General features: G+C 40.4%; 1 protein-coding gene across 1 annotated transcript in view; it reads right to left on the reverse strand.

Annotated features, from left to right (window-relative positions):
* The window catches only part of CNTN5 (contactin 5), a 273,429-nt gene that overhangs the window by 7,131 nt on the left and 245,759 nt on the right, over positions 1 to 20,539 (reverse strand). The window contains exons 16-19 of the mRNA XM_070943988.1: positions 19,107 to 19,341; positions 5,160 to 5,269; positions 2,001 to 2,187; positions 1,107 to 1,216 (exon numbers count right to left, since the gene is read on the reverse strand). Of these exons, the coding sequence (XP_070800089.1) occupies positions 1,107 to 1,216; positions 2,001 to 2,187; positions 5,160 to 5,269; positions 19,107 to 19,341 (642 nt within the window). The remainder of the gene's footprint in view (positions 1 to 1,106; positions 1,217 to 2,000; positions 2,188 to 5,159; positions 5,270 to 19,106; positions 19,342 to 20,539) is intronic.

Below are 20,539 nucleotides of genomic sequence, written 5' to 3' on the forward strand. Positions count from 1 at the left end.
TATGCAAAATATAGTCATACATTTCACTCAGTTTTAGTCTCTCCTTCAAGTAAAAGTTGCTGCTTCGTTTGAAAACTATGTTTCAATGAAAATTGTCTGCATTGGGAGGATAGAATTAGTTAGATACTGAGACATTGATGGACATGAGTTGTTCAAGGGAAGAAAGAGTAGGGAATAGGATTGAATCCCCATGTTCTCTTAATAGAAATCGAAGTTTTGATGCATGTAGATTGAAGTTGCCAAAATATGGGTTTTGCAATAGGTTTTAAATGAAAATATCCTGAGTAAACCAATGGGGGGGGGGAGAATCCATTTTCATATTTTTTTTTTAATTTGATTTATATGCCGCCCTTCTCCAGAGACTCAGGGCGGCTTACAATGCGCTAAGCAATAGCCTTCATTCTTTTGTATATTTATACAAAGTCAACTCTGCTGCACGTAATTTACAGTTCAACTCTGACCCTATTCCCCCCGCTCCACTCTCAGGCTGTGTCAAAAATCACATTCTCCAATGAGGCACTTTCGCAGGCTGTAGAAAACAAACCTCACAAGCCGGCTCTGGTAATCTGAGATCCAGCTTTGGAGGAAGGTATGCGTAGAATGTGCTTTTGCACATGGCTCTTGAACTGCTCCATCAGTTCTCCCCCCTTTCAGCCCATGGCAACTCAAGAGCCAACTAGAAATGCTTTGCGAGTTGACAGTTACCTTCCCACGGAAGTGATATCTATTTATCTACTTGCATGCACATGGTTTCGAATAGCTAGGTTGGCAAGAGCTGGGGCAAGTATGGGAGCTCATCCCATCCTTGAGTCTTGAAATGCCAATCCTTCAGGTCAACAAGTCCAGAATCTTAATCCCTAGGCCACCATGCCCCACATTCACTTAGCTTGTCTCTATCCCCTTGTCCCCATGACCGTTCCCATCTATTGTAATGCCAGTAGTTTTCTGGTCATTCATTCTTCCAAAACTCCTTGAATGCAAAATAGTGTTGATGCTGCAGTGAGTGTTAAGCATTACTGCATATTCATCATTATCGCAGAAACAAAAGAAAAGGATGAAGGAAAGCCAGAGAGGGAGATAAATTAGTTAATCTGGGAAAAACTGACCTTGTATCCCATGACGTCTGACTCATTAGCTAAAGGTTTTACAGGCTCCCATCCAAGGGAAACATGGGCACCATCTTGAACCCACATAATGTTTGGTGCTTGACTAGGTGCTGAAAAAAAATTGAAAAACAAAATGTTAGAGGATTTTGAATTTTTTTTTTTTTCAAAAGCTGCAGGGTGGGGGAAGGCAAGGAGAAAATTTAACTACTTGCTCCAACCTTAATAGCTACTGATGAATCATTACATTTCCTTTTGCTGTTGCAGGTAAAAAAAAAACACTGTATTTTTCGGACTATAAGACGCTCCAGACTATAAGGCACACCTACCTTTTTGGGGGAGGAAAACAAGAAAAAAAATCTGACTCCCAGCAATTTGCCTCCTTGCAGCAAACAGCGGAGGCCCACGTGGCAATAGGAAATGGCAATCCCTGCAGCCTGAAACAGCTGAGGGTCAGGAGGCCGATCCAACCAACAATCAGCTGCTTGTGCTAATCAGGCTGAAGCTGAAATGGGCTGTTTGCTGCTTGCTGCAAGGAGGTAAATTGCTGGGAGGCAGAGGCCAAAGGGTGGGGGCCAGCAGGTGGGCAGGGCTACATTCAGTGTATAAGAAGCATCCAAATTTTCACTCTCTTTTAGGGGGGAAAAAGTGTGTCTTATACTCCAAAAAATATGGTAGCTTTGTTTTCCAGAAAGATAATTCTTTGTCGCGCACAAATAACAATAATAACTATACTTTCTCTCTCTCTTTTTTTTTGGGGAATTCATGTCCTTTGAAATGGGATTATGGATTATGCTAACAACAAGCCAAGAGTCGTTTTCTTGCTCTCGTTATTTAGTATGTAGCTAAAGCAAAAAGAGAAAAAGGAGAATTGGAAGGCAAAGATTGGTAGCCTACGAGATTTCTTAGTGGCCACATGGACAATGTTGCTTGGTGGTCCATAGCCTGCCGAGTTGTATGCCTTCACTCTCAGGTGGTACAGGGTGTAGCCTTCTAGCCCTGTGAGAATGACAGAGGACTCATTCCCTTCTGACCTGGCCTTCTCTGCTGCTTCTTCTTGTTCCATATCTTTCCAGTAGCCAACCTGCCAATGAAAGACAATGGGTTGAGTAGAGATCATTTGTAAAACGCTCCTTCGCACTTAGGGTTACTCTTACTATTCATAGTCTATCCCAAAGGTGCCTTTTTCAGGAGGCAACTGGACTTTCTTGTTTTTTTTTTCTTTGAAGACATTTCGCTTCTCATCCAAGAAGCTTCTTTAGCTCTGACAGGATAGTGGAGGATGGAAGGATTTATATTCCTTGCAGACAGCTGGACATTTGCATCCTTTTAGCAGGTCATTGAAGCACTTGAAGATTTATCTGTGTCCTCAGGGTCACCTGAATTAGTGCTCCTGATTCCTGTAGTCTGCTCTGTTTTCCTCTGGAAATTCATTCCTACTCCTACACTATTCACACCAGTAATGGATTTCCAGAGGAAAAATTGCAGACCACAGGATTTTTCTCATTCTCATTCTCATTCTCATTCTCATTCTCATTCTCATTCTCATTCTCATTCTCATTCTCATTCTCATTCTCATTCTCATTCTCATTCTCATTCTCATTCTCATCTATCTATCTATCTATCTATCTATCTATCTATCTATCTATCTATCTATCTATCTTCTGTCTATTATTTATTTATTTATTTATTTATTTATTTATTTATTTATTCATTCAATTTATATGCCGCCCCTCTCCGAAGACCCAGGGCGGCTCACAATACTCAAAAAATCACTATAAAAACACTTAAAAATTAAAAACGTTAAAAACATTAAAACCCATTCACACCATTCATGGCCGGATCTCGTCAGATCGCAAAGTGAGATCAACGGCCCCAGGCTTGCCGGAAAAGCCAGGTCTTCACTGCTTTCCGGAAGGCCAATAGGATGGGGATGATCCGGACCTCAGGAGGTAATTGGTTCCAGAGAGCTGGGGCAGCCACAGAGAAGGCCTTCCCCCGCGGGCCCGCCAGCCGGCATTGTTTAGCTGACGGGACCCAGAGGAGACCAACTCTGTGGGATCTTACTGGTCACTGGGAGCTATGCAGTAGAAGGTGGTCTCGAAGATAACCTGGCCCTGAGCCATGTAGGGCTTTAAAGGTAATAACCAACACCTTGACTTGTGACAGGAGACCAATAGGGAGCCAGTGCAGCTTGCGGAGAATTGGTATAATGTGGGTGTACCTAGGTAAACCCACGACAGCTCGTGCAGCTGCGTTCTGGATCAACTGTAGTCTCCGAACACTTTTCAAGGGTAGCCCCATGATCTATCTATTATCTGTTATCTATTATCTATTATCTATTATCTTCTATCTACATCTAACTTCCTGCCTATCTATATGAACTGCCGGGAGGGGCCATCTTGACCCTCTTCTGCCTACCAAACTTTCTAAGCTCTGCTGCCTCTTTACCTCTGGGAAGCAGCCCCTCCCCTTGGGACCCCAGACTACATCCCACCCTACCCAACTATGTAACATGGTCAGTGCTAGTGGATGTGGGGCTTACTCCCTATTTAGCTAGAAAATACTTAATCCTAGACTGCCAAGTAAATTGAGTGGTGACACAAAACTGCAATTTTTTAAACTCACCATTCTAAGCACTACCTCATCCCTACTCTTCTTCTCCAGATTGCCTTCTGTGTTCTGCTATTCCTGTCATTTATCATGCTTTTGCTGGTGCCTCCTGCATACAGTAGGTAGGCAGTAAATAGGGGAGAACCAGAATGAGTGCAGTCAGGAATTCCAAAGCAAATTCGAAGTCTCAAGGGTAGCTCACACGGGTAGGTCTTCAAAGAAATCAGCTATTCATCCTTAGCCCTCTTTGACTGAATTCAATGAGGAAATGACAGAAACAATATTTCCTTCTCTGTCAGCCATAGTGCACAGAAGAGAAAACTCTTCATCCATATAATGAATTGGAGACGACAGAACACCTGAGGAAACATTGCAATGGTCTAATCATACCGAACCAGCATCGCTGAGGGACAGAGAGAAGGGTTTTGATTTGTGTTACTCTGAGAGGAACTGGTTTCTGTTGAGTGTAATTCAGGGGGAAAAAAAACCCTCTCTCTGGAATACCTTCTCTTCCTTTCCACACAAGGCCGAAATATTTTTTGATGTTTACAACTCTGGCTGTCAGTGTGCCTTTTCTGAGCTTCTCCTACACTTGGGATTATAGGCCTGCAACGTATGAATACAGAACAGCTCCTTTGCAATTCATTCAGGGCAGCTACGCTCTGTGTACTAGATCTTATGCAGGGTTCGTCTCCATGTCTGTGTAGAGCAACAAGAAACATTCTTATTTTAGTGCGAGTCTAAAATTACTCCTATCCTATTCATTCAATACCACTGTCATTAAATTATCTATGTCTCTACCTACACCACTCCTAGACTAGTCTTTGTTGGATATTTAAATTATCGAGAAGAGGGTAATGGAAACCATTCCAGTAATGTGGCCAAGGAAACTGCATAGAAGCTGACATTGAGAGCTCAGCTCAAATAAAAAAAAGTCAAGTTGGGTAGCTGCCGGAGGGGATGAAAAATGGCAAGAAGTGGATATGATGCTCCATTCTTTACATGGAGCACATGTGCAGCACACTTCAAAAATGGAGGGTTTGACTGTGCAGTTGCAGGGGCTTTTTTGCCCCTCTTGTGGATACCTCTAATTTTCAAGTGGTTCTATAGCCGTGATGGTGAACCTATGGCACACGTGCCACAGGTTGATGGAGAGCAAAAAAAGTTTGGAAAAAACCCACAAGGAAAAAAAAAACCACCTTGCTGATAATATGCTTGCATGAGATGGATTAGGAGATGTGAAAACTATGCCTAACAGTCTAGGGATTTAATACCTTGCTTAGCATAATGGGGAATCCAATCCTGAGTGAAATACTTGGTCTTCTTTGCTACCAACATATTCTAAAGATTTAAATCTCGATTTCAAACAATGCTTTTAGCAGATCAGGGAGAAAAGGACCCTCCCACCATTCAGACAACCCAGATTATATTTTATATTAATACCTCAAACCCCTGAGGTCTTCCTAGGCTGTCTTTGTTGTGACTCCACGCAACAAGAATCTCTGATACAGACAGTCCTGTAGCCTTGACATCAGTAGGAGCAGCACTCGGTTCTGCAGTAAAGAAGAATCAAAATGATAATGTTTGGTTAAAGCAGTTTGCATCTAGACAAGTAGATTTACTCTTCCCAATCATCTCTATTATTGGTAAGGATAAAACCTCCTAGCTGTCCTGAGCAAGAGAGAAGCAATCATCTAAAACCCAACTGTTTTTTTTTTTTTACATTATATTTCATCATCTTCATACCATTCACCTATCTGGAATTCTAATGCTAGTAATCTCCTTTTATGCATGTGCATATTTCTTGGAAAGCTACAACATTATGGTGGGCACAATATGGTTGCAACACTTATTGTTGTTGCAATAATACCACTGTTTGTCTTTTAATTGTTTTGTTCAAATTGTTCAAGGGGACTAACTGCTTTAAACTTATTGTTGTGTTGCAATACCAATTGCACTTAGACTTATATACCACTTCATAGTGCTTTACAGCCCTCTCTAAGAAGTTTATAGAGTCAGCATATTGCCCCCAACAATCTGGGTCCTCATTTTATCCATCTCAGAAGGATGGAAAGCTGAATCAACCTTGAACCGAACTCAACTGAGTTGAGAATCAAACTCCTGGACTGAGCAGTGAGTTAGCCTGCAATACTGCATTCTAACCACTGCGCCACCAAGGCTCTTGAGATAGAAGCAAAGCAATGTTTATATCCCACATTTCTGCAAAAAAGTGTTCGCAGCAGCTTGCAATAAAATACATTAATGTAATCACAAAAAGAAATAACAACCAAAGGCTGTATTAACATTCTATTGTTATATTGGGAAGAGTGTAGGCAGAAAATACTGCTTGTCTTTCCATCCATTCTGCAGACTTCACTATTTCGCTCTGTTTACAGTTTTTATTGTGAGAACCATCCAACACAAAACTACAGAAGAATCTAAATTTTGTGAAAGAGGATCTTCAAGCCAGCATTCTGACTGAATGCTGGTGGAGAAATGATATACAATTTGAAAATACTAGTCCTGGAGGAGCGCAAAGTTAAGATATTTTCCTTGATCTTGAGATCAGGTACGTAGTGTTTTACTGTATATTCTAATGAAAGAAATAAAACAAAATACAATTGCTGAATTTTTAAAAAAAATGTAAAGAGAAAGCCTTTGATAAAAATTTAAATATAAATTCTGCAACAGCAAAGAACAATCCAACTATATACAATTATAACACTAGGTAATTCAGAGTGATCAATTATTAGCGGCAAATCAAAATCACATTACAAGTAGTCCTCATTTAGCAACCAAAATTAGGACTGGCGATTCAGTCAGCAAAGTGATCTGTCAACTCTTGAAATGACTCTAGCTGAAGCCTTATTTTCCTTGCTTCGTTTCTTAGTTGCCATGCTTATGGGGGTGGGGAGGAGAGGACTTATGAAATGTAGAATGTTTTCTCCAATGTGCCAGACAAAACAGCGATAAGGCTCATGAGAACCAAGGTCAAATGAACGTGCCCTAGCAACAGCAGGAAGGAGTGCTGAGAAGTTCATCACCTGCTTGGTTGGCTAATGTGACCTGTGACACAAGGGGGTGGCCAGTATCTATTCTTTAATTATACCAAAGTACGGGAGTTATTCAGTGTTGGTTTCACATTTGACGGTACCAATATGATGTACCCAGTGGTGGGTTCCCCCTGGTTCGGTCTGGTTCGGCTGAGCCACCGAACTGGTTCTCCCCCCGCCCTCCAACCCCACCCCCACATTATTCTTACCTTTTATTTGGTCCCACCCCCAATCTATTGCTGCCTCCTGAGTCCCAGCTGATGACTAGAGGGAAAAAAACTGTTTAAACTCTTGCCGCGGGGCTTCAAAGGGCCGTCCTACAGCTGATCAGTGTTAAAAGCAAACAAATGAGTCGGGTCGTAGGTGCGAGGACTTGGTCGTAAGTGTGAGGACCTTCCAGAAATGATTCTGACCAGCTAGCCATGCCCACCTAGTCACATGCCCTCCAAGCCACGCCCACAAAATAAGCCACGCCCACAGAACTGGTAGTAAAACAATTTAGAACCCACCCCTGGATGTACCCAATAAACAGGATTTTTGAGAAAGCTACGGCCTCAGAGTCTTGAATTGATCTTCAGCTTTCTTTTACAGATGCGTGAAGGCTGTACTTGACAAGATCGGGCACAGTTATTTTTCATCCCCATTGTAACTAAATGAGGCAGTCACTAAATAAGAATTACCTGTATTCTCCAGACTGAAATGTTAGAAACTTTGCTGTATCAAGAGTAAAATAGAACATTAAATCTAGATGTCCATCCTGCAAACTTTCAATAAGAGGAAGTAAGGGTTCTCAAGAAAGAAAGCCCTTTCATTGGTTGTATATCTCCATTTAAATAATGACTAATTGTTCTCAATTAGGGACTTATTTTACACAAAAGACTCCAAAAGATAAATCAGAAAATTATTTCTGTATGGGGAAACTCAAGTTCACTTAAGTAATTTGCATATAACTTGTTAGAAAATAATGGTATATGAATTGAATTGAATACTTTATTTGGTCATGTGTGATTAGACACACAAGGAATTTGTCTCTGGTGCAGAAGCACTCCGTATATGTGCAAAGCAACAGAGGGAAGATTAATAATAATAATACCAATAAATGGGGAAATAAAGAAGATAATAAAAAGGATAAATAATAATATTACAGCCACACTCTATGGGCTAATAATATACATGCGCATTAACAGAACTGCGAGAGTTAGGTGTTCAACAGAATGATGGCACAAGGGAAAAAATTGTCTTTGTGTCTAGTTGTCTTGGCATCACAAATGCCTTACTGTGCTATTCTGAAGGAAGGAGTTCAAGCAGTTTATGTCCAGGATGCGAGGGGTCTTCAACTATCTTCTCAGCCATAGCTTACTTAAGAGCAATTATTAAACAAAGCCACATTTTGTCAATGTCCTGGAACAATCCCTTTCAATGCCATTTGCTTCATCCACATCAACTACTGTGTTTCCCCGAAAATAAGACCCTGTCTTATATTTTTTTGAACCCCGAAATAAGCGCTTGGCCTTATTTTCGGGGAGGTCTTATTATTTTGGGGCACGTGGAGCAAGATGGGGCTCCTCTTGCCGTCTTATCTGATTTCCAGCTCTGCGTTTAAATATTTTTGGGGAAGGCTTATTTTCGGGGGGAGGCTTATTTTAGAGCATGTGCTCAAAAGCCCGATTGGGCTTATTATCAGGGGAGGTCTTATTTTCGGGGAAACAGGGTAATAGCTAGGATGAACTGATCTTGAGTCAATGAAATGCATCAGGAAACTCTCCTCAGAACAACCGTGCCATAGTCAAGCATCAGATGCCCAGTTTGCAATGTATTTTAAGCGCCAACTTCCATTGGCGCTGTCAAATTCTTCCTCGTTCGAAACTTTGAGCAAACTACTTTAAAGGACCGAATTCATTGAATCCCTCTTTTTACTATACGGTTATGAATTGAGTTAAAATAATATGGCCCCAGCAAGATTCTTTTTCTGCAATGTTTAAATAATTTAAAAAAATAAACCATGATACAATTAAATATACTATCTCAACAAAGTTCCTTTTTGACTAGGGAGGACTTTCCTCCCCCCCCCTTAATCTATGTACAAGTATTTGCATACATTTGAGAGGAAAAGGAGAAACAGATTGCCTTTCAATAACACTCTGGGAACAATTGAAATTGGGATTATTATTCCCCCCCCCATTTTTTTCCCATCAAGCACTGAACTGTCTGTATTGACTGACTTTTATAATGGCAACTTGTTGTTGTTGCAAAGTCGTGTCCGACCCATCGCGACCCCATGGACAATGTTCCTCCAGGCCTTCCTGTCCTCTACCATCCTCCGAAGTCCATTTTTAGCTCACGCCGACTGCTTCAGTGACTCCATCCAGCCATCTCATTCTCTGCCGTCCCCTTTTTCTTTTGCCCTCAATCGTTCCCAGCATTAGGCTCTTCTCCAGTGAGTCCTTCCTTCTCATTAGGTGGACAAAGTATTTGAGTTTCCTCTTCAGGATCTGGCCTTTTAAAGAGCAGTCAGGGTTGATCTCCTCTAGGACTGACCGGTTTGATTGCCTTGCAGTCCAAGGGACTCGCAGGAGTCTTCTCCAGCACCATAGCTCAAAGGCCTCAATTCTTTGGCGCTCAGCCTTTCTTATGGTCCAACTTTCACAGCCATACATTGCAACTGGGAAAACCATTGCTTTGACTATACGCACTTTTGTTGGCAGGGTGATGTCTCTGCTTTTTAGTATGCTGTCTAGATTTTATCTAATGGGCAACTAACAGGGCACAATCTCCATGTAGCTGCTTCAAACCTATTTTCTATAGTCCATGAGAACTTGTCCATTGAAATTTGATGGAAATTGCCAAATTTTGGTTGTGTATGTGTTTCTGTGTGTTGTTGTTCTTTTTTTAAACACATGGTTAACACACTGTTTTTGTCTAATCCCTTGCAAAAATAGCCCAAACACAAAAAGACAATCTATTGTAAGGGTAAAAATAAGAGTGGTGTGTTAGCCTAGTGGTGAAGACACTTGTCTCCCACTCAGAAGGTTGAGAGTTCAATCCTAGGTAGGAGTAGATGTTTTTCAGCTAGAGTGCAAAGAAAAGATATCTGTTGCAAAATGTTCCATTCCACCCAGTTACCCTGAATTAAGGGATTTGCAGGGTTATAAAAAGGGATTTTACTGTAACGATAAAGAAGATAGCCTTGAATTGAGAAGACCCCAAATTGAAGCTCTCACTCAACATGCAGTTTATTGAATGATTTTGGGCTACTTGCCCTCTCTTAAACCAACCTACCACAGATAAAAGAAATAGACAAGGAATAAATAGGCTGCAGTTTCTCCCCCTGATGAATTTTAATTTTTTTAAAAAATACTGTTCAATGCAGAAAAATTGCTGGTCTTTATTTTTTAATCCAAGCTTTCTCGCTGAACTGAACATCTTGCCTAGGGGATGGTATCTTCTCCTCACCTCTGTGGTGTAAATCATTTGCTTTTCCATGATACAGTAAATGAATTCCCCCGTTTTCATAGCAGAAAACAAGAAAATATTATGCAGTAAAAGAAATAATGTGCTTCAATATTTTCCACCAAGGTTACGATTTTCTGGGCAGCAGGAAGACCAAGTTTGCTATTTATACCTTTAAACTTTATGCACTGTGAAAGGCCTGCACTGGATTTTATATTACTGAATCAGTTACTTTGCTGTCAGGGAGGGTTGCAGTGGGATAAATAATTTGTGACCTAGACAAAATGATGGGTGGCAGGTCTCTAAAAATGTAGAAATAATTTCCCTTCCATACAACTGTATTGTTCAGAATTGAGGTAAATTCTTTCTCTCTCTCCCCTTCTCCATTTTCCTCTCTCTTTATCTATCTCTCCATTTCTCTCTCCATCTCTCTCTCTCTCCATCTCTCTCTCTCCCCCCTCTCTCCATTTTTCTCTCCATTTTCCTCTCTCTTTATCTATCTCTCCATTTCTATCTCCGTCTTTCTCTCTCTCCATCTTTCTCTCTCTCTCTCCCCCCTCTCCATTTTCTCTCCATTTTTCTCTCTCTCTCCATCTCTCTCTCTCTCTTCTTAATTGAAGCAGTATATTTCTTGTGTATGGAGATTCTCAGTCTCCCAGGTCATGGTTGTCCCAAAGGTGCTTTTTCAAGAGGCAACTGGACTTTCTTCGTTTTTCCTTGAAGATGTTTCACTTCTCATCCAAGAAGCTTCTTCAGTTCTGAAGAAGCTGAAGAAGGTTCTTGGATGAGAAGCGAAACATCTTCAAGGAAAAATGAAGAAACTCCAGTTGCCTCTTGAATAAAGCACCTTTGGGACAGTATATTTTTTCAATACATGAATGCGTATTTTTCACGTTGCAAGTATTTACTGAAGTTTCATTGATATTAGATACTAAATTGTAATTTTTGAAAATTTGTTTTATTGAAATTTTACAATTAAACAATCATTATTCAATCCTTGTTCATGACTGTGACCATTTACATATCACCACACTAGTATTCACCTATACTCTATATATTTTTACTAAATCTACATTCTATTATTTTCCTTTTTTTCTATTTTCGATCCAATTATATCATTTCTCCCATATTACGTAAAAATCCGAGTCCATCAATCCTTTCAATTCAAGTGTCATTTTGTCCATCTCAACACAATCCAATATCTTTTTAATTATTAAATATTCAGAGGGTATATTTGAGCTTCTCCAACATTACACGAAGGCCAATCTTGCCGCAGGTGTCATGTGTAGAATAATATATGGTGTTTTTTTTTTCGTATTTCCTTTTCATTATTCCTAGAAGAAACAATTCTGGTATGTATTCTATCTGGAAGCCTGTTACTTCTTGTATCCAATTATGTATTTTCATCCAATATTTTTTTGTTTCGGAGCAGAAACTCTGGTTTCTCTTCAGATCGTATAAATCTTTCACCTTTTACTAAATTGTAATTTTTACTAATCTATGAATAGGATAAAATATAAGCTTCTGAAAATTTATATTGATTTGGAATATATATTGAAATAGCCTGCAATTCCATATACTGCTGAAAGTTGCCTGACACTAAAAATGAAACAGATTGATTAATTAGGTTTTCCTATAATTGTTGCTAGTGTAATAACCATATTTTTATTAATATTATATTAACAATTTTCAGCAATAAATATCTGTGCAGGACCTTATGAGTGAAGAAGTCTAATAATTTATAACTAATACTTATAATATGTTATAGCCTCTATATTTCAAGTTATACTCCAGTTGCCAAAATCTGGAGTTCTGTATTTAGTGTGCAGTATTGAATGTCTAAAACCAAAGGAAAAACTGAATATTTAGTTTACCATTTAGTTCTACATGCTAAAAAGGAAATTGGTGGTACTTCTAATGTAGAAAAAGAAATGGTCAGTTTCATACCAATTTCGTAATCATGGTTTCTTTGAAATAAAAATCTCCAGTGATGAAGCACCCACAACTTCTGAAGGCAAGTTCTTCCACTGGTTAATTGTTCTCACTGATAGGAAGTTTCTCCTTAATTCATGTTGCTTCTCTCCTTGATTAATTTCTATCCATTGTTTCTTGTCCTGCCCTCTTCTGCTTTGGAAAATAAGTTGACCCCCTCCTCTTTGTGGCAGCCTCTCAAATACTGGACCACTGCTATCATGTCCACCCTAGTCCTTCTTTTCTCTAGACTAGCCAAACCCGAATCCTGCAACTGTTCTTCATATGTTTTAGTCTCCAGGCCTTTAATCATCTTAGTTCCTCTGCTTTGCACTTTTTTTGCACTCCTTTTAGGAGATAACTAGTTTGATTTGCAGCTTAACTCAGAAAGAAATGTTGATGTTGATTGTGTTCCCAGTAAAGTCACTATTGTCCGTAAGGTTAAAAAAGGAGAGATGCAGTCAAAACTAATCAATGGTGGGTGTGAGGGCAGAAGGTTCAACAGATCTAAGGAAACCAGTCTACCTAAGTAAACCTGATAAAAGGAAATGGCAAACTATTTCTCTATTGTTGTAAGATGAATTTGATTGTATGATTATGAAACCCTCTAATTATAGATAGTCCTTGACTTTAACCATCCATTTAATAACCATTTGAAGCAGAGGTGGTATTCAGCAGGTTCTGACCAGTTCTGGAGAATCGGTAGCGGAAATTTTGAGTAGTTCGGAGAACTGGTAAAAATCATCTCTGACTGGCCCCACCCCCATCTATTCTCTGCCTCCCAAGTCCTGGCTAATCAGGAGGAAATGGGGATTTTGCAGTAACCTTCTCTTGGAGTGGGGAGGGAATGGAGATTTTACAGTATCCTTCCCCTGCCACGCCCACCAAGCCACACCCACCAAGCCATGCCACGCCTACCAAGCCACGTCCACAGAACCGATAGTAAAAATTTTTGAATCCCACCACTGATTTGAAGCTAATGGTGGATGAAAGCTTTGGGCATCAAGAATGATATGTAACAACACTACATGAACTTTTAACATCAAAGAACTTTCCAAGCAAGAATTGGTATGACTTGCCTCCAAAAGCTATGAGTATTCCAACACTGGATATTTTTAAAAAGGGATGGGACAACCATTTGTCTGAAATGGTATAAGCAGTGGTGGGATTCAAGTAATTTAACAACCGGTTCTCTGCCCTAATGATTTCTTCCAACAACCAATTTGCCAAACTGCTCAGACAGTTAACAACCGGTTCTCCCGAAATGGTATGAACTGGCTGAATCCCACCACTGGGTATAAGGGTTTCCTACTCAAGCAAAGGATTGGACTAGATTGGACTCTGTTATTCTGTTATTAAATTATGTTCATAAAGAATGTAAATTAGCAGAAGCAAATAAGAAGAAAAAGGAAAGGAGCGGTGCTTTTAAGATAAGGGAAATTATAGGAGAATGTACATTTGAAGGTTATCATGCAAAAGCTCCAATGGAAGCAGAGGGAGTTAAATCATCTGGAAAGCTTGCACTGAAATAATTTACAAATAGCCTTATATCACCATTATATCATATGATAGAAAATTTGCAAAGGAAGAATATTCATTCGGAATTGATTCAACTGCAAAGTGATGTATGATAGGCAATAGACTTACTGTCAAACAGGAAAGCACTGGAAGCAGATGAAATATTCACTCATCTGCATACCGCTGTAGAAGAAGAGGCAATTAAAGTGCTGACAACTCAATGTCAACAAAAAATAAAACAAGATCGTGTAAGCCTATAAATTGGAATACACACACACACACACACACACACACACACACACACACACACACACACAGAGGCATGTAGATGCATCATCCTCAGAAACCTCAACCAAACCTGGGAACTAAGACAACCTACAGAGCCAGCTAGGATCCCTACAACAGCCAATAGAATACATGTTCTTGCACAGGAACAGGAAGTTCAAGTGCAAAACCCAAGAGAAGGTGTAAAAGTCACCCACTCTCAACTCCATGTGGTCAGCTGCACTGGAATCACCCATGTGGTTCTGCTTCATCATTAAACCATCTTTCCAAACAGCCTCCAAACTCCATTTTGCCTCTAGTTGCCTTTCTCCTGGCTTGGAACTGAACCAGATGGATATTTCTTCCAACGAGGGAAAAAGCAATGTCTGACTCAAGCTGCTATAGTAATGAAGATTTGGCTATAAGGAAATATGTGGCAAAATGCATGCCCAGGAAGTTGTAGGTGACACACTGACAGGTGAACTTGTTGAACTAAATGTTAATGGGATAATGCTTGCTGTACATTTTGCTAAAGACCATGCCATGTTGGCTGGCGAAGACATTAATTATCTCCCCAACAGCTCTCTTACAGTGGAGGTAGGAAGTAGACAGGCTGATTGATCGAATATGGGCTTGATTAGATTAAAAGCTTGAAAAGACATTTTCAGGTTCATGAATATAAATGGCGTATTTGTAATGAACTGGCAGAGCAGCTGGAGTTTTGTGAATAAACAGGGAGTGGTTGATGATGATGGAACGGGATGGGGGATATGCCAGAGCTGTATAGATTATACAACATCCAAGGGCCTGTGGGTAGTAATCAAAGAAGATATTTTCTGTTCTATTTTAATGGGTTTTTTTTTTTTTAAAAGAGCCATTGAAGAAAGTACAACTTTTTACTGAATTGGCAACTTAAATTTGTTGCTATGGATGGCAGGGGAGGGAGAACGGATGATAGTGTACCAGTAAATCAGCTATTATTGTTGTGCTGAAAGACAGATTGAAGAGAAATGACTAGTACCAGACAGAGAACTCTTTGGCATTTTTTTCCCCCGAGCTTTCAGATTAAGGAAAGGAAATTTGCTTTTGCTAAATTTCATCCAGAGCAGACACATGTTCTTCTTGCAGTTACTTTGCAAACGGGCCTGTGTGAATATCCTGCCTTTTAGTATACGACTCTTACTCCAGAATTCTGTATCCGCTCATTAAATTCAAGCTCATCGTGAAGGAATTCCTCCTCTGACGGTTTTTTCAGGAGATGCAACTGAAGGGATGGAGACAGGTAGGAGTTCATGTCTCCAAGCCCATCTCAACTCAAATTCTAAGAGAGATGATGATGTAAATGGTTTGAGAGTTTCATAAAAGGTAAAATACAAGAAAGGAAATAGATAATACCGTCTATATTTCCTGTACTTACTCCTTCCTTCCTTCCTTCCTTCCTTCCTTCCTTCCTTCCTTCCTTCCTTCCTTCCTTCCCTGTTACTTAATATTTTGAAATGAGTTTAAAAAATATAGGAGATCTATATTCCATTGGTTCAAATCTCTGTGTTCTGATCCAGCCTTAGCAGAACCAAGAAACAGATTCCTTGTCCCGAAAAAACCCTCTTTATTTAGCTACTGTGAATTCATGGCATTCACACACAGAAAAGTGCAGGCAATAATCCTTCCAAGGGTTAATTGCAATAACAGACCTTATCAGTCCTTGGATAATTGCCAGGCCGAGAGCTTCCAGTCGCAAAGCTGTAAATTAATTCCTGGCAAGAAGTCTCTGAGGCACGAACCACGATAAGCAAATCTTCCGAAAGAAATACGAACTGTTGTCTCCTGCAACCACCACTCCCCTTTTGTTTCTACTTATTCCCCAGCTAGGGAGGAGCCATTCAGTGACCATGTGTGTCTTTCTTCCTGAGTTGGCTCCGGTTCCTCAGTTGTCCTCTCCTGATAGCTCTGCGCATACGCGCATCTGGAACAGGACCCAGCTGTTCTTCTTCCCCACTTATCTCTGACTCTGAAGGCACCTGGAAATGTCAGACGGTCCTGGCTCTATCTCTGCTTCTGACACAGAGTTTCCATCAGAGCCTTCTCCAGAGTCCAGGACTGGCCCAAGTTCCTCCCCAACCTCCTCACTGTCTGAGTCTGCCACCATTTCTGCTGGCAGCTGACTGGCCACAACACTGTGATCCTGGACAGAGACATCCATGGTTCTGCTTTTGTTTTCAGTGTCCCACTGAATCCAGGAGGACCCCAAATCAAGAAGAAGCTGCATCGTAAATTAGGGGACCATCCAGTTTGCACAGGTTCCGACTATCACTTGATAATAATGAACGTTGAATTCATGCATACATTTTTTTCCTGTTCGCTTACCTTTGAAACATTTTATTCTTCTAGAAAATTATCTGGCAGTATGGATGTCAAGCAATAGATAAAGGGATGAGATAATCTTAAGCGATCGGATCACTTTTAATCCAAAACTGAGAACGTTTTTAAAAGATCCACTTTCCTCAGGAGAAGTTTTGGTATAGTTATCACTGGGATATTATTTTCAAAGTTGGTACAAAGTGCATGGAAGGCAGACAGTTAGACTCCAGTAAATGCAAAATAGTCAGGAGGGGGAAATTATCTTTGAAATGGCAACAACCTGATTGCTAGGGATAGGTAATTTGAGATCCTGTAAAATAGTCGGAATATAAGCACAAAGAAGAGAAAATTGTTTACTAAAAATGGCTTCTACCCTGCCCAATAATGAAAGTTGCGAAGATTTATGGAGCCTCACTATGTGCAGCACTGCAGCTAGTGAATTTAACTATGTATTGTTGAAAGCCCTAATTGCAAGGTCACACATAGTTTAATTTTCTCTAGGTCCTGAAATATTGCTAACATTTCATCTTGCGAATAAAAATGTGAAATCTACTGATGACAAATTAAATGGACGTTCTTATAAGGGGGCGTGATGGCTCAGCAGTTAAAGATGCTGAGCTTGTCAGTCCCAAGGGTACTTTTTCAGGAGGCAACTGAGCCTTGGTACTACAGTGGTTTAAAGCACCCTGTTATTAACACAGCTGCCTGCAATTTACTGCTGGTTCGAATCTCTCCAAGGCTCAAGGTTGACTCAGCCTTCCATCCTTTCTAAGGTAGGTTAAATGAGGACCCAGTTTGTGGGGGCAATAAGCTGACTTTGTATAAATATACAAAAGTATGAAGGCTATTGCTTAACGCACTGTAAGCCGCCCTGAGTCTCCGGAGAAGGGCGGCATATAAATCAAATTAAAAAAAAAAAAAACCTGGACTTTCTTGTTTTTTCTTCTGAAGATGTTTCACTTCTCATCCAAGAAGCTTCTTCAGCTCTGACAGGATAGTGGGGAATGGAAGGATTTATATTCCTTGGAGACAGCTGGTCATTTGCATCCTTTTAGAGGGTCCTTGAAGCTCTTGGAGGTTTATCTATGTCCTTGGGGTCACCTGAGTAGTGCTCATTGGTTCCTGTGGTCTGCAATTTTTCCTCTGGAAATCCATTCCTACTCCTACACCATTCACGCCAGGAATGGATTTGTAGAGGAAAAATTGCAGACTACAGGAACCAGGAGCACTACTCAGGTGACCCCAAGGACATAGATAAACCTCCAAGAGCTTCATGGACTTTCTAAAAGGATACAAATGACCAGCTGTCTCCAAGGAATATAAATCCTTCCATTCTCCACTATCCTGTCAGAGCTGAAGAAGCTTCTTGGATGAGAAGCGAAGCGTCTTCAGAAGAAAAAACAAGGAAGTCCAGTTGCCTCCTGAAAAAGCACCTTTGGGATAACCATGACCTGGATGACTGAGAATCTCTACAGACTCTGAGCTTGTCAGCTGGGAAGCTGACAACCTGGGTTCGAGACCCAAAATGCTGCACAAGGAGCTCCCGTTCCTACTCCAGCACCTGCCCACCTAGCAGTTCAGAAGGATGCAAATGTGAGTAGATTAATAGGGACCCCTTTTGTGGGAAGGTAACAGCATTACATGCACCTTTGGCATATAGCCATGCTGGTCATATGACCCCAGACAATGTCTTCAGACAATGCTGGATTCCTCAGCTAAGAAACAGAGATAAGAACTGTGCCACTCCACAAGGGATTTACAAGGCCATTAAATATTCCTTTTTGTCTCAAAAAGGGGATTAAAAAAATAAGTATAATATTCATTCAAAGCTGTTTTCACAATCATGTTCTCAATCAACACACCTCTATTGTGACTACAAACATTCTTTAATGTTGTAGAAAGTTAGCACCCACCCCTCTCCTAGAAGAACGAAATATTTTAGGAAATATTGAAAAGACAGAATATTATACTGTATTTCCCTAAAAGGAGAGGCAGAAAGCAGCCCCCACCTTTCTTAATAGACCTCAGAAGATGTCAGCACTTAAGAGATAAGGAGAGTTAGCTCTATTCATAGGCAAAGCAAATACTGCAGGCAGAAATCCATTCAAGACAGGATATTTTGAAATTCCCTGTAGCAATGTCTGAACAAAGGCACAGTGATAGGATTAGGCCTCACTCAAGATCCAAACCTGAACAAAGCCATTAAGCTACTATAGGAATTGCCCAACACCCTTTCAGAACACAAGCCTCTTCGTTGCATCATCTCAGCAGTCTGAACTTCAACCAAACCTGGGAGCTCAGACAACCTATAGAGCCAGCTATGACCCTACAACAGCCAACAGAGTACATGTATTTGCACAGGAACAGGAAGCTCAAGTGCAAAGCCCAAGAGAGGGTATAACCCCCACTCTCAACTCCATGTGTTCAGCTGCCCAGAACCACCCATGTGATTCTGCTTCATTATTAAACCATCTTTCCAATCAGCCTCCAGCCTCCATTTTGTCTCCAGTGCTTTTCTCCCGGCTTGGAACTGAACCAGTTGGGTATTTCTTCCTAACAATGTAAACACATTAAAACAACCAAGATTGCCCAACGTTGAAGGTTTACTGAAGATTCTATTTGTTTTCACACATGTTTTGACTCCGTCATCAAACACCCTTGTAGTATTCAGCAAGCGACTTTGAGCTTCCCTTGTATCACTTTCCCTTTTGTAATAGGCAAGGTCTATGGCTAAGACTTAGAAAATGCAGCTGACCTTTGGGCTTGATGTACTCACCTCCCTCAGCAGAACTGATCACAACAATTGGGCTGAACGGTCCATCGCCTTTGTTGTTATACGCTCCAACTTTCACCTCAAATGGAGTCAAGGGAGGCACACTTTCATCTCTGTAGATGAACTTGGAGGCATCTGAAGATGTCACCATTTTTTCTTTCCAGCCTCTTGTCCCATTCGGTCGGAAAGCCACGATGTATCCAAAGCTTTCCCCATTCTGAAATTCTTCGGAGACTGGCTACAGAAAAACATGTACATTTATTATTATTTATTTTTTTTAAAAAAAAACTGGATATGCTCCAGAGCAGGGCTCTCCAACCTTGGCAACTTTAAAACTTGTGGACTTCACCTCCCAGAGTTCCTCAGCTGGCTGAGGAATTCTGGGAGTTGAAGTCTATAAGTCTTAAAGTTGCCAGGGTTGGAGACCCCTGCTCCAGAGTCTAGGGCACTACATGTGCCAAAGGCCCTCCCTCCTGGCTACATTGTTAAAAGGCCAGATATTGTTAAAAGGCCAGGTATTTCCAATTAGACATTTTAATATTTTTTACTGTTTTAATGCTTTTTACTGTTTTATTTTATTTTATTTTATTTTTAATTTTACTTTTTCTTTATTTGTCAAACACGTATAAGATATCAGATATAAGTATAAACATGATTTATAGGATAAGGATACAAATAAATGGTGACAGTAGGACAGGGATGGTAGGCATGTTGATGCGCTTATGCACGCACCTTACAGACCTCTTAGGAATGGGGTGAGGTCTACAGTAGACAGTCTAAGGTTAAAGTTATGGGGGTTTGGGGAAGAAACCACAGAGTCAGGTAGTGCATTCCAGACATTGACCACTCTGTTACTGAAGTCATATTTTCGGCAATCGAGTTTGGAGCGGTTTACCTTAAGTTTGTATCTATTGTGTGCTCATGTATTATTGCGGTTGAAGCTGACGTAGTCATTGACAGATAGGACATTGTAGCAGATAATTTTGTGTACTGCGCTTAGGTCAGACTGAAGGTGGAGTAGTTCTAAATTGTCTAATCCCAAAATTTCAAGCCTGGTGGCATAAGGTATTCTGTTGTGAGCAGAGGAGTGGAGGACTCTTGTGAAATACCTCAGGACTCGCTCAATTGTATTAATGTCCGATATACAATGCAGGTTCCAGGCAGATGAGCTGTATTTGAGAATTGGTCTGGCAAAGGTTTTGTATGCCCTAGTTTGCAGTACAATATTACTGGAGAAGAAGCTTGAAATATATGCTTTGAATTGTGAGACACCCAGTTGTTTGCCGAGATAGGCAGCTATAGAAATCAAATCAAATCAAATCAAATCAAATTTAATTTAAAAAGCCTTAGGATTTGTTCAATTCACTCTAAGAGAGGCATAATCTGAACAAGTTGCTTAGCTTTAATGGAGGCTGCTTCTTGTCTCCCTTCTCCCC

Source organism: Pituophis catenifer, unplaced genomic scaffold (genome assembly GCF_029215685.1).
Source record: "Pituophis catenifer annectens isolate HBS135680 unplaced genomic scaffold, rPitCat1.0.hap2 SCAF_4, whole genome shotgun sequence".
Taxonomy (NCBI): domain Eukaryota; kingdom Metazoa; phylum Chordata; class Lepidosauria; order Squamata; family Colubridae; genus Pituophis; species Pituophis catenifer.